We start from the raw sequence: 14769 nt of genomic DNA, 5'->3' as shown, positions 1-14769 counted from the left end.
CTCAGAGGTGTACGCGGGTCTTTTTGTCCAGGTGGAAGGTCCCTGGTGCGCTGAAATCACTAGGATTCAGTTTAGCCCCTGCAGGGTTCTCAGACCCAAAGCTAAGCCTGCCTTTCCAGACCCAGTAAAATGGCCTCAGGTGCCACGTGGCTTGCTAAAGCCATCCTTTAGTTTTGAGCTTCACACCTTGTAAAACTGAAGTGTATATCCTAACAACCATAAACACCAAATTAAAAGGGAATCAATTTAGATAATTAGACTTAAGCACAAAAGAGTCTTAAAAGAACCCTACATGTTTCACTGATCCCTAGATTGATTTCTTCTAAGAAAATAAAACCCACTGAGACATGAAGTGTATTGCTGACCTTCATGTTTTACTTAAATACAGTGATCTTTGAAGAGAGTACACCAAAAAAACTTTACAGCAAATATTTTACATAAATATAAACATGCATGTCTACTTTATAATTAAGCAAAATAAACTTTCAGGCACAAGATTTTAATAATCATTAAAGAATGAACCCCAAGACAGAAACAACAGGAGCAACAAAAAGACATTTCATGACGCTTCAGTTGGTCTTGTCGCCCAACCTACTGGTTAAGGCCTGAGTTTCATGAATCCTACCTTCCTCGCCAAAACATTTGCTTTGGCTGAACCTAATGTATATCCACATAACAGACGATCACTCTTTCAAAATAATGTAATAAATACATCACACGCCCACACACACATCCACACACACACACCCTACTTAACCAGCCTCTCAAACAGGGAAGAAATAAGGATTTTGGAATTTTCAAGTTTTCCCACCACTGAAGCACATAAGTATTAATACCACACACAGAAAAAACGATTCTGCTACAGAAATAAAACAGTTACCGAGTGGCATCATGAGAAATCTCTGGTTTCTGAAGCTTCCCCAAATCACATCTCTGCTGTGGCTGGCTTGCCGCCGTTTCTCAGACACCTCGCCTAGCACACCACAGTGTGGCAGACACTACACGGAACTAAGAAGAGGCAATTTTAACAATTCAGTCAGAGATTTCAAAACCATGAAAACCAGCATGGATAGTTTCCAGCTGTCTCCAAACTTTCCAGCTGTCTCCAAACGCCTGGCATGTTTCCTCTACGTCTGCCCTCTGTGCTCCACTGGCTGGTTCTCTCTGCCCCCTCCCCCCAGGCTGCAAGCACCCACAGGTCTGCTCCTGTGCCCACTCCAGGGAACAGAGATGACGACAAAGGCACCTGCCTTGAAGGAGTTCACGCCAACCAGAGCTCGAGCAAGAGGAAGGGCCGTGTGTGCGCAGAGCACTCCAGCTGGTGAAACCGACAGACGGGGAGTCCGTGAAGGTGACACCCACAGTGCCCCTGGAGTGGGGCCGGGGGAGGGGAGACTGACAAGGCACAGAGGCAGGAAGAATAAGTCCAGCTTGGCTGGCAGGTGGGCACTCGTGACAAGTTTATGAGGCCAGATTCTTCATTTCCAAAAAGAAAAGATTCCTTACTCTGCTGGGTAAAGCTGGAGGGCCTGTGGAGCTGTGCTAGCAGATGGTACAACCAGGCAGGGCGGGGAGGACGGATGCTGGGGAGAGGATCTGAGACCAGAGAGCCTGATTCACCAAGCCCACTGACACCTGCAAGCACTTCCTATAGGAACAAACATCTTGACCCGACAGGCCCCAGTTCTATCTACGTACATCGAGACTTTGGGAGGAAAAAAAAAAGAGAGAGGTTTAAATAGATATTTTTAGTTCAAGTTCCCGGAAGCTGCCCCAGCTTGAGCAAGCTAAGAGCGGTGACATGATCCTCATGTCCAGCCACAGTTCAAGCCTCCTGACCACGACCTTCAGCTCCCCTGAGCTGTCATCACCAAGGAGTTAAAAAGCAACGATCAACTGATTATCAGCAAGTTCCTACCTGCCATGAAATCCTCTGGCGCCTCCTAACGGGCTGAGAAGCTGGCACCGGGCACCGGCGTGGACGGCCTGAACCACACCTGGCAGCGCGGCGGCAGCGTGCTGCCAGGCCCCTTCTCCAGCTCTCCGGGGTCGCTGTGTGGTCGCTGTGTGGCTCACACAGGTGTGTCTGTTAGGCTCAACTCCCAGCCCCCACCACGGATCATCAGATTTCTTTCTAGGTCCAGACTGCTCTCCTCCACTAGCTGGGGAGGGAGAGGCCACCCCGAGGAAGAAAAATAACTCTTCCTATTCTTGACACCCACTGAACCAAAGCAGAGAGAAATCTCTCAGGATGTAGTCATTCAGATTACAGAATGGGCTACTCCACACTAAGTACGGGACAACTCAACACTCACTCGCTGCACATAGAACATTTTACTAGTGACCAGTTTCCTGCAGCAAAAGACTCATTGGAAACCGCATACTGCAGAAGGCAACCTTGTGACTTTCTTCTAGTTGCATATAGATAAATACAAATCAGTCTGGGGGTCAGACACAAACAGTGGTACAAAAGCATGAACAGAAAAACCTTATCAAGACATATGCTCATTTCACAGCACACGAGTCCCACCTGGATTCTGGTCTGGAAACCGGTTGCTGGCTCATGTGCTCAGAGAGGCTCCTCCACCCACCCCTCCCTCCACTCCCAACCCCCACTGACACCCACTGAAAGACACACACTCATTACAGATCCACATGGAACTAAAAGCCTCAAGTTAATCGAGTCACATGCACCAGTACAGTGGCTGCCGACTGACGGGGAGTCTGTGAAGGTGACACCCACAGGGCCCCCGGAGTGGGTGCTCCCCCGGCCTCATGTACTTAGGGACTGTTTGGATCTAAACTGGAGCTAAAAGTAGCCACCACTCCTGTCTCTTGGAATCCAATAAAAGCTCCAAAGCACAACTCTAAGTCCCATGTATAAAAATCTCTGGTTCCAACAGGTGAGATTCAGGGGTGGGAGCGGGGGTAAGCCTGGACGTGGGGCAAGGCACGGGCCCTAAACCAGCTGTACCCATCCCTTTCCTCACCTGCAGACGAGGGGCTGAGCCAGCAGAGCCCTAGGGCCCCCCCAGCCGACATTCTCGGACTCCACACTCAAGTCCATTTCTACACAGGCCTACCAGGCTGGGTCAGAGAGAACGTCCTCGCCACTTTGTGTCAATAATTGAAAGTGGTTTAAACATGTTTCTGTGCTACAGTATGAGGTTTCCCTCTCCCCTACCCCTCAAAGACTGTGTTTCATTTCACTGGTGCAAACCATCTGGCCAAGCTGGTGACTGCTGTGGTTTAAAACTGAATCACTGGCCAGGTGAAGAAACGGCCTTTGAGCAACCTAGACTAGGACATGTTTGTCTGTTTTTCGTTAACAGTGTTAACCAAATAGAGATATAATTCTGTTAGTTCTTCTACAGATCTACTTAAAACTCTGAAACGTGAGATTGTTCAAAAATCACACGAGAAAGTCACCCATCACCACTAAGTTAAAGACATGCACATCTGAGCGCCCCAGAGCCTCCGACGCGTCCTGCAGCCACTGACACCCACACCTCCCCCCACCCAGTGTGCACCCATGCTCCAGCAGCCCGGTCTCGCAGCAGGTCTGTGCACCGAACACCGAAAAGCTGATTTCCAAAGACCCGGCTCTAGCCATCACTGTCGCTGCCAGACTCGCTCAGCTGCAAGTCATTTCCTACAAAAAGAAAACAGAATCAAACCAGAAGTACACAATTTAAAAATGACCTCCCCACAGTTCTGCAGTTGACTGCCTGGGCTCTCACACTACAGTGAAACCAGGCCAGTTCAACTTAATTAGGGAGGAAAACCCATCTGGCTCAGTGACAAAACTGGTGCAGCCGACATTTCAGAAGAATTGCTATTTTTGGTATCCGCAAAGCACAGCAATACTGCTCACTGGGACAGAACAGGGGAGGGATAGGCTAGACAGCTTTTACACGTGTCAATAAACAGCAAAAAATATTTATAAGTAACTTACTCACTGACTAGTAGAACTGTTCATATTAAGCTGCTTTATAAAAGCAAAAATAATACCAAGTTGGGCTTCCTGTTAAGGAAGCTGAACACTGTTTATACACCAATCCAATAGCCCCTGAACCCTCTGGCCGGAATAGTCACGTTACTTTACACCTCAAATCTGAACTAATGAGCTCTGTAAAGCCTCAAATTTTCGTTCAGTGTGCAACATTTAGGTTTTAGGAGTGACGACTCTAAGTTTTTCCATCTAATGTGATAAGAAGAATAACAGGACCCCAGCTGTTGTCACTCAGAATAGAACAAAAGTGAACTTCTGTATTTCTGGATTACTAACCTCTAGGTCACCTCTTCTCTAAGTTTGTTCTGAGGACCCTGGGCTCCCAGAGATCCTTTCAGAAGGATTCCACCTGAGGTCCTCCTTTCTCTAACTATATATGTGATACCAGGTTTTCTTCATATACTTCAACCTAAAAAAACAACTTATGGCAACAGACTGAATGCGGAAGCAGATGTAAGAATCCAGCTTTGTACTAAGCCAGACGTCGATGAGATTTGCAGAATTTTAAAGTAACATTACTCTTCATATTAAATATTATTTGATTTAGAAAACTTATTTTTCATAAAAATGTTATTTTTGTTAACATGTGATGGTTTATTGTTCTTTTAGATGAATTACTGAGTATTTTAAATATTTCTCACTTTTAACTTCTAATATGGTAAATACTGATAGAAGCCACACACACAAAAGCTCTTTGTGATCCTCAATAATTTTTATGACATAAAGAGGTCTGAAACCAAGGAAGGCAACACCTGCTGTTCTAGACGTGGGGAAGGTGACGGGCATGGCGCCAGCTAGTCAGCTCTGATCAACAGAGCTGAGCACCATCACTTACGAAGGTGACAGCACGCACATGGTCAGTATCATGCAGCTGCAAATCCATCTGAAATGTCTTCTAAAATCGATCTGACCCAAGTTCACACTGATTCATTCGTTTTTTGGGCAAGAAGATACAATACACGTTACCATTCAGGAAAACAATATTATCATTACTCTGTATGTTTTCACATTAGGGTTTAGCAAATTTATGCTATTTACTGTGATCTTAGGGTTTATACGTTGGTTCCGGTTGACGATTCTGGTTTAAGTAACTAGTATTTTATTGTGTATGAGGTATGCAAAGATTAAGGTCTTGCCACGGAAGAGCTGCGGGCCAGGAGGACTTGCAGCTAAAAAGAGCTGAAAGGAGTTTAAGGCACTGGTAGGTAGGTAACATGCACCGAGCCATTTTTCACTCTTTCTCTCTGGGAGGAAGGAGTAGTTTAGCACTGACTGGGCAAAAGGAACAGCTGAGTTACAGCCACAGGAGCTGTCTGGTTGTTCTCCACTATGAATTCCAAACTCCAGTGTGAAACTTACTATCCCGAGCCAGCTGAGAAGGGCATCAAGTATACCCTGACGTCCAGAAGCTGGGATAGCGGACAACAGCCTTCCCTGATATCACAGCGGTGCCGAGCTCACTCAGGCAGCAGGGCAGGGCCCAGCACAGTGGTTCTCCACTGGCAGGGATTCTGCCCCCCAGGGGCATCTGGCAATGCTGGGAGACATCCTGGGTTGACACACTGGGGGAATGTGGGGCGGAGCGGGGGGGCTCTGGCATCTAGTGCATAGACGCCAGGGATGCTCTTAGCCATCCGACAAGGCACAGGCCAGCCCCCATGACAGAAGTGCATGTGAGGTCTACAGTGTGGAGTTGAGAGTTTTTTTGCCAGGCTCACAGGAGCAGGGTTACCTAGGCTAACTTCCCCACCACTGCCTCCTGACCTTCCAGCCTCCTCACAGGAAGTCAGACCAAGGGTTCTGGAGAGAGGACAATGCAGAGAACCCGCACTCTCCCCACCTCCAAGACAAAGACATTTGTTCCTATTCCCCCCCTGCTGCGCTTTACTACCAACTGCACTGAAAGCCACCAGACACTATGATGTCCCTTCCTTCCCTCCTGCCGAAGGCTAGCTGGTTCCCAAACACATCCTAATGGCACAGCTGCCCAACTCTGGGGGCCGTGGGACACTGCACTCCAATGACACTGGGCTCTCGGGACTGTACAGAGACCTGGAGCGGGGGGGACTGGGTGGGGGACGGCAGTGCCCCTAAAGCCGGGTATATGCAAAAATAAAGAGCTCCGCGGCTCAGGTTTCAGCACTTCCCAGAATTCACAAAATCTAACTTGTGCCAAAAAGTAAAAGGAAAGAGATGGAACAGATTTTTAGTTTTGTGCTTCCTTTTTTTACTGTTCGGTAACTTACTCCTTCTCGCTTCAAACTGCCTTTGTCAGGACCTTTTCTTATGCCTTAAACATCTTCAGGTTTCCACACGTTGGTGTAAGATACACGGACGCTAGAGCTCCAGCCTGACCGGCCGCCGCCAGGAGCGGGCACGCGCTTGCTGACTCCCGCATCCCCCACGCCGCCGCCGCCAGGAGCGGGCACGCGCACTTACTGAGGGTGCTCATGAGCTGGCTGCTTCCCTGCGGCCGCCCAGTGCCGGTGCCGGTGCCGGTGCCGTTGGCGACGGGCCTGCTGCTGTAGGGCTGCTGGTGCGGCGGCTGCGCGGGGGACGCGGGGCCATGGTCCTCGCCCCCGCTGCTGGAGCTGTCGTCGTCGCTCCCTGACGAGCTCTCGGAGTCCGAGGAGCTGCTCCCGCTGCTGCTGCTCATCTGCTCGATGATGTCCACCTCCGCCCTCAGCTCTGGAAGACACAGGATGGGGGTCAGCGCGCCGAGGAACAACTGAAGGCCAACCCCTGCTTCTCGAGTCCTTAAAAACAAACAAAACCCAAACCCAAACCAACAGACAAAAACATCTAAGGTGTCTCCAGAAAGACAATGGAAATTCACCCAAAATAACCAAAAAGCAAACTGCTTCAGGATATTCTTCCGCGAAATGAATTGTCTATTTTGCCTTTACCCACTTTAAAAAAAAAAAAAAAGATTGCAAATTATGGGATTAGACAGCAGTAAGAGAAGAGTCGGGTTCTGCTCAGGGGCTGAGAAGAACCTAACCAGCAGCTGGGAGGTCTCAGCGCTTGCTTTGCATCCACCGCTCAGCAGCAGGGAGACCCAGGGGGAAGGTAATGAATCTTCAAAGACATTCCGGAAAAATGAAGGGCCAGAACAGACAGCCTTAGGGTCCTTTCCAGGTCCTTACCCACAGGTAACCAAGGCTCTCAGGAGGAGCCGAGGCAGCTGAGGAAAGATGGTGGAAAGACACTCTTCTCCTGTGCTCTTCCACACTTGACTGACAGCCATGCCCTGCAGGTACCGCATTTTTCATGAACGTAAAGCAGGGAAGGAAACACATCTTACCTGACCATTTTAATGTCAGTGAGTATATTAAGGACTCACCACAGGCTACATCAAGGAAGATGCCAGGCTTTCCTGTCCAAACCTGCCACAAGGCCTTAAATGACTGTGGTTCCCTTAAGCATAACTGGCAACAACTAACCATTCACAGTCCAATTCCTATTTAACTAAACTGAAAACTTCCATAGACAGCATTCCAACATCCATGAGAAAAAAAAATCCAGAGGCTTCACAACCGTGCACCACAAAGAGAGTGACCTTGTTTGTGAAAAGACAGCATTTCCACAAGGTGAAAAGGCAAACTTCCCAAGGGCAACTTTTTATCTTTTCCTGTTTACTACTGTTATGGGTTTAATTTTGTTTCACAAAACTTCACAAATATGAAATACAACACTTACTTTCATAACTTTCTAAGTGTCTGGACAACTAAAATCATCCTCTATGCAGGGGAGAAAGCCAAGGTGAGCTCCCCTGTCTCGGGTGTGCACTGGAGAGCCGGACCAGACCTCTAAGTCTTTCTAGGCCAGTGTCCCCAGTCCACTGGTCCTCACAGCGCTTTCAAATTTACACACTTTGTGTTAGTACAAACTATTGGTTGTGGACTGGACACTACACTAACACTGGCACCCTTGGTTTTCACCCCCAGCACCTTGGAATTCTTCTTTCAAAGCCTTCAAGGTGGGCCGTATGGAGCTTTAGACGGCAGTCAGGCTTGTTTAAACCCTGGGCCTCTAAGCAGAAAGCTGCAAAGACAGCCACAACTCAAGTCACCATTCCTGGACGCCCCCCCTTGCTAAATGACGTAAGTGACAAACCCCTCCCCGCTGTCACCTGTGGAATGGTGAAGCCTGTGGAAACTGTCACAATGGCGGAATGCCCATGCGGCCACATATGCAGCCTTGTGAGCACCACAAACACGCTAACACCCTCCTCCAAACTGCTACTGTGGCTCCAGAAAATGCTCTCTACCTCTTTTGATGTCATCCAGCTGAGGTTCAGGTGAGGGGTTATCCTTCAAAGGAGAGGTTTTGGGTCCCACGGGCGGCTTCGTTGGAGCTCTGAATGGCATGGGCGGCGGAGGCAGTGGTGGCTGGGGTGGCTGCGGGGCACGAGCGGGCTGCTGTTCCATCCGGGCTTGGATTTTGCTGCTGCCCTCAGCTCTGGAATGAGATATAGGCTTTAAACTGGAGGGGCACAAAGAGCGGGTCTCAAATGTGCCCCAGTTACCAAGCAGAACCCCAGGCTCTTTACAGACAGCCTCAAAATACTGATATCTGTAATTTTACCACACAAATTACTCATTCTACTGTATTCCAGTTGTGCACTGTGCACCAGAGATACAGAGATGACTAAAATAGACTCACAGCCCTCAAGGAGCTCACGTTTTACATCAAGCAGCAGACGACAGGGAGGTAGGATATAATGTGATTATGAGAACCCATTTTAATGAAAGAAAATATAACTATTCAACCTGTGCACACTATAATGTTATACTCACACGTGAGCTACTAAACTAGCTCTTGCAATACTGGCCTGTTGGCAACTGTTGCCATTCTCTACCCACTGCTTGCTCACTTGTCACAGGCAGAGCCCCCCCACCCCAGACCAAGGACATGCTACCCATCAACAATTTCTTCTGTAAATGGACCACCTCAGCACTTTTCAAACTCTGGTGTGCAAACGTATCACCTGGGGATCTCGTTAAAGTGCAGATTCTGACTTAGTAGGTCCTGAAGTTCTGCAGTTTTAGCTAACACCTAAGTGACGAAATCCTGCTAGTTCCCAGATGATACTGAGTAGTAAGAGAAACTCAAGAGGGGAGAGGTGGGTGTCCTCAGTGCACCCCTGGGGCAGAGCTCTGCACCAGCCTTGCACTTGCTAAGTCACAAGCTCACTGACCCTCAGTCTCGTCTCGTGTGTGTGTGTGTGTGTGTGTGTGTGTGTGTGTGTGTGTGTGTGTGTGTGAAAGGATAACAATACCACCTTTCCAAAAGTTCTCTGTAAAGATTAGATAATGCACGTAAAACATCTAGCACAGGGCCTGGCATGTGATAACCCCTCAATAAATGGTAGGTACTTTTACTTTTTGTGGAATGAGTAAAGAAAAATGGCTTGAGGAAGCATAAACAGAAAAACATCAAATACTCTCTTTAAAATTTAATTACTCTATTACAAGAATTACTGTATCACAATGTAACAATAGAACCACTGGGATACTTCTATGTACAGAATGAAATCTGACTTTTAAAGTCAAATTTTTATTTTAAATAAAATTTATTTTAAATAAAATCTAGGGCTTCCCTGGTGGTGCAGTGGTTAAGAATCCGCCTGCCAAAGTAGGGGACACGGGTTCGATCCCTGCTCTGGGAAGATCCCATATGCCTGGGAACAACTGAGGTCGTGCACCACAACTACTGAGCCTGTGCTCTAGAACCCATGAGCCACAACTACTGAAACCTGCACACCTCTAGCCCATGTTCCACAACAAGAGAAGCCACAGCACTGAGAGGCCTGCACACCACAATGATGAGTAGCCCCCACTCACCACAACTAGAGAAAGCCCATGCGCAGCAATGAAGACCCAACGCAGCCAAAAATAAATAATAAATAAATGATAAAATAAATTTTAAAAAAATAAATAAATAAAAGAAAAGAAAATCTAATTGGCTTCATATGACATGTGTAATGCCTGTTGAATTAAAAATTAAAGAGCTCACTATTCGGAAAAAATAGACAAAGCTTTACTTTGGTATTATAATGACCTCAAATGTATCTTGTAAAAATTTACTGTTTTCACTCTAATAAAGAATACACGTTATCCAACTATTCTTTCATGATTTTAAGTCTGTAAATTTAAACCTTACCCCTTTGGTGGTAGTGTATCAACAACCATGAGATAAATAAAATTAATTTAATCATAAAGTATACTCCCTTTCCCAGTGTTTTCTATGTTTCAGGTCTTAAAAGCGTTCTTTTTTATTGCCTTTGAGGAGAAGATACTTTATTGACATGTGTGAGAAGACACAGGTGGAGGTGCTGAGACTGCCGGCAGGACACGAAGCACCCCGATGCCCACGTCCTTACAAAACAACTGGGCAGATAACGTAAACCCACAGGAACGCACACGGGTCTGTTCCTGCGTCTCCCCATACCTCGTCTTCTTGACCTGGATGCTGCTGCTGAGCTTTTCCAGCACGTACTCGCCAGTGTCGTGATTGATGATGAGCACGCAGTCCTTCTGGTACGGCCGCTTGTTCCCCTTGAACACAGTCATTGGTGGCGTGGACCCCTACATGCCACGGAAAAGTGCAATTCAGACAGTCCAGCCCAGCAGGCTAGCCACGCGCGTCAGACCTCACTTAGAGGCAGCCTCACCTCATCACCTTTCATCAGAGTTACTTGAAGAGGAACAGAATGAACTGATTTGTATTTTAACTCCAGGCAAAAATAAGGAGGAAATAACAATAGAGCAAGAATCTGTGACTGTGCAACTGGCCCTAAGTAATCAAGAAAAAAATATAACTTTTAAATTACTGTACATTTTTCCATGGATGTGGAAAATGTTACAAATACTGGTAAAATGTGAACTGAGAAACAGAAATGACGCATTACGGGCCTGACACTGAGCAGAGCTCACTGTGAGCGGTGAAGCTAGTGAGGAACCTCTGCGTTTCCCTGTCATAGGAGAGTCCAGGCCTCCCCCTCACGCCAAGCAACCACAGAGCATCCTCCAACGGATGCTTGTCACTTTGGCTGGTTCGGAGCAAGGATGTCCTGCCACTCACCTGCCTAAGCCCTCAAATCACTACCCATCACTCTAAGGCCACCTGGCTCTTCCACTGTGCCCTGCTCCCCCCGCCCCAGGCTCTGCGGGCTCCACAGCAGAAGCAGCTGGCCTTCTCTCAGACCCTCAAGCTCTTCCTTGCAAGGATTTAACAGGGCTTCTGCCTGCAACATCCCAACCCCTCCCACCCTTTTAATTATTCAATCTTCAGATCTGCTCAAAGGTTACTTCTTCAGGGAGACCTTCCCAGATTTTTAAAAATAAGTGCTACATTTTTTTATATTTATTTAAACTCCCTAAGAGCAAGAAATGTGCTTGTTTTGTTCAAGACTATATTCTCAGAACCTAGTAGTGAGCCAGCACCCAGCAGGTGGTCATGAATATTTGTCAAATATAGCATTTAATCCTCTGTAGGGAACCAGAAACTGTTGGCTGCATGACTCCTTATTCATAGAGCAAAAATTAAGAGTTGGAAGAGACCTTAGGGACCACTATCTAACCTCTTCATTTTATATTTGGGAAAGTAAGGCCCAAAGGGAGATGATGTAACTTGCCAAAGGCAACAGGTAATGAGACAGCAGTTTGAACTGGCAGACAATAATTTTCCCTCAGGACAAAGCTTCCCAGGCCTCCCTGTCCAGAGCCTTTTCACTCCACCACTGGTTACCAAGAACTTATTATGTTCCAGGACAGGACTGGGATATGCACCAACACATGGTCATTAAGAGTCTTTCGTCTGATCCTTTGGGCTTTGTGATCAGAGTGCTGCCTTGGGGGAGGCCACTCCATTCAGCTTTTAATTGGGCTCCTCACCCTTAAATGGGCCGAATGCTCTGCACCTCTGGTTCCGGCCCGAAACTACCAACCTGCACATCACCCCTTGCCAGATTCATGAACCATGTCCACCCTGCTCCTGTCCCTCCGCACTCCTAAGCTGTAACTGCTTTACATCTGCAGGGCACCTGGGCCTTTCTCTGTGCCTAAGGGAGGGGCCAGGTGTCCACACAGGAATCTTGTCTACTCTAGAACAAATGGGGGAAAAGTGAGCTTAGGGAAAATGACAAAGGATTATTTTTACTCAAGTACCTGGGAAGCATGAATTCCACCACACCCCACCCCCCAAATTCCTTTTTCCCTTATACTGGCACTTTAGAAATCTAGAAATTTTTAAATAGGAAGAAAATCAAATTGCAATAACATAGAATATGAGAATTCACTGTGATTCCACATTTAAACAACAACAACAACAACAATGAAATAAAACCTACAGGGATATGCGGCAGCGTGATTGTGACTTCATCTCCTTTGCCCACCTGAAGCTCCCCTTCACAGGAAGTATCTATAGATGCTGGCTTAAAGTCATCTAAAGGGAAAAGAAAAAGAGCATTTATCTACCAATTTAGTTATACTGAGGGTTTGCAGGGCATTCACGTTTAAGAACTGAAATTTTTTATAATTCAGATAAATGGAAAATGCACACCATTTAGAATCATTTTAAAAGCTATTTCATTGCGGAAAGCTCATACACTAGCAGCAGAGAGAATACCACAGTGAGCCCTGTGTACCATCATCCAGCTTCAACAATTACCAGCTCCGAGGCAATCTTGTTTCATCTATACCTGCACATACTTTCCCTCTCATCCCCAGTGGATTATTTTGAAGAAAAAAGATTAGAATTGATATAACATTTTATTAAACAAGGATATCCCCTTCCCCCAAGTTGCAGATGAAAAATCAATGTCTTATTATCCACAATGAGGTGTTTTATCAGGATTATTATAAGGATCAAAAACAAAAGAACATCTTTTAAAAATCCTGTGATTGTAAAACCCAATATGAAATAGGAAAGGCCACAGCATCACATAAACTGATTTCATTTTCATGGGAACTGTCAAAGTTAGGATCTGCCGCACTCCAGTTCCATAGCTTTAACAAGGATACTCCTGTAGATGTTTGGAGCAGAAGGCTGGACTGTATTTCCAAAGGTTAATTCTGCCCATGTTTCTGAACTGCAGTTAAAGCACAGCACGAACAGCCACCTTACTCCCTTTAAACACAAACCTGCCTCAAACTACAGGCCAGGTGCTTCTATGAAGTGTCTTATTTAAATTCCACACTGCCCTTCACTCTGCTAAAACATCAACTTAGTGAACTGCGCAGGAAATGACGCCCTTATCACATTGCCAATAACCTCCCTCTGAAAGGGCTGATCTGCTGTCAGCAGGAAGCAGAGTAATGGCCGGGCAAGTGACTACACGAAGATAGAACTTCATTATCTAACACGCCCTCTTCCAAGGTGTTGAGTCATGTCTAGGAGCTCCTCTGACAAAAACAAGCCCTGACCAGCACTTAGGCTGTGAGGACAGGAAACCAGGAGCCTGTGAATCACAGCGGGATGCCCAGTCAGCCAATTCTTCACCCAGGACACAGAGCGGACGGGCCCTCCCTCAATAGAGTCTGTAATCACGGAGAAAAAAGGAGGTCCAGCATAATGACTATTTCCACATTCCTTAGGCCTGCTGGCTTCTGCTTCCAAACATAGACCGAGCTCTAACTTATTCCTGGCTCTCAAATTTAAAAGTCAGGGTAGTCCAGGTGACCTCAAAAGACATCAAAGTCACACGAAAAGCTGGCACAGAGGCATGGAGAAGAAAGACTGATGAGGCGCAGAGAGGATGCAGCTTCTGGGGCTGCAGAGGGGATGAAGCGCGGCGTCAGAGAGGCCAGAACCAAAACGGGGCGGGGAAAGAAAAGTGAGGAAAACAGGGAAGAAGAGAATGGAATAAGAGGGAGTGGACGCGGATCCCACGGAAACGATAAGAGTCCTTGAAGCGTGGAAACCCCCAGTGGGGTCACGGGGCAGGGGGTGGGGGGCGGCTACAGAAAAGAGCTAGAACCTGAGGCGGGGTCGCAGGCTTTCAGCAATGGGGGGGGGGGGGGGGGGGGGAGGTTCAGTGCGCAAGAGGGCCGGATGGGGCAGGAAAAGGGGCAGACGGTCTTTGGAAGAAAGAGTTTGGTACCACGAGGCGGAGAAATAGTGGGGAGGGAGAAAGGATCTAGTCTGGGAGGAGGAGCTGGGAAAGACAAAAGGAAACACCCGAGGTCTCGGCGGATCCGGGGTGAGAGGAAAGGAGCCGACGCTGGCAGGGCTCCCTGGACACCCGGGGCCGGCGGCGGCCTGGAGCGGCCGCGAGGGCGCGGACTCACAGCGGATGGTGTGGAAGGAGGCCCGTGGCCGCTTCTCGAAGCTCTCCCCGAGCCGCAGGCAGTGCTCCTCGCGGTCCAGCAACGGGTTGGCCGTCCCGTTCATGGCCCCGCACGGGGCGCGCGCCCGCACCGGCGCCCTCCTGGCGCGCCCGCGGCCCGAGCTGTCGGCGCCGGCCTCCGGGGTAGCGGCGCTCCCGGGACAGCGCTCCGGGGCGCGCGGGGAGCCGAACCCGCGCACACCCGCAGCCGGAAGCGGGACCTGGCCTCCACGTCCGGGCGGGGGACGGCTCTGAGGAAGTGGGCCCGCCGCGCTTCCGGCGCCGGGGAGAGACTTCCGGGCCCGGAGCGGAAGTGGTGGGGGCGGTGCCATGGCCAAAGGACTCTCCCGGAGAAGCCAGATTCCAGGTCTTCCCCGGGGGTTTGTCTGGTTGAAGCGTTTTGCTGAGGTAGCTCCCAAATTTTTGC

The 14769-nt window shown here is 48.2% G+C and overlaps 2 protein-coding genes across 2 annotated transcripts in view; one reads left to right on the top strand and one right to left on the bottom strand.

Moving 5' to 3' along the window:
* Nucleotides 1-335: 335 nt before the first annotated feature.
* On the bottom strand, nt 336-14674 carry EAF1 (ELL associated factor 1). The gene is made up of 6 exons (XM_057737829.1): nt 14305-14674; nt 12366-12460; nt 10466-10602; nt 8283-8473; nt 6452-6700; nt 336-3652 (listed from the first exon to the last, which is right to left on the bottom strand). Exons 1-6 carry the CDS (start codon nt 14672-14674, stop codon nt 3606-3608), a joined length of 1089 nt encoding a protein of 362 aa, XP_057593812.1. The 3' UTR covers nt 336-3605.
* Nucleotides 14673-14769, top strand: part of METTL6 (methyltransferase 6, tRNA N3-cytidine) — a 35342-nt gene continuing 35245 nt past the window's right edge. The window contains exon 1 of the mRNA XM_057737837.1: nt 14673-14750. Coding sequence (XP_057593820.1) covers nt 14673-14750 — 78 coding nt within the window. The remainder of the gene's footprint in view (nt 14751-14769) is intronic.

The sequence above is a fragment of the Hippopotamus amphibius genome, chromosome 6, assembly GCF_030028045.1.
Source record: "Hippopotamus amphibius kiboko isolate mHipAmp2 chromosome 6, mHipAmp2.hap2, whole genome shotgun sequence".
NCBI classification, from domain to species: domain Eukaryota; kingdom Metazoa; phylum Chordata; class Mammalia; order Artiodactyla; family Hippopotamidae; genus Hippopotamus; species Hippopotamus amphibius.
Note: the sequence above shows the minus strand (reverse complement) of the source record. Positions and strands in the feature narration are given on the sequence as shown.

Excerpts from the sequence above, each read along its gene's own strand:
- EAF1 (XM_057737829.1), bottom strand. The coding sequence starts at position 14,674 with ATGGCACCGCCCCCACCACTTCCGCTCCGGGCCCGGAAGTCTCTCCCC. Across the intron at positions 8,474-10,465 it reads ATCCAGGTCAAGAAGACGAG|AGCTGAGGGCAGCAGCAAAA; the intron begins GTATGGGGAGAC and ends ATCTCATTCCAG. Across the intron at positions 3,653-6,451 it reads CCAGCTCATGAGCACCCTCA|GAAATGACTTGCAGCTGAGC; the intron begins GTAAGTGCGCGT and ends TTCTTTTTGTAG.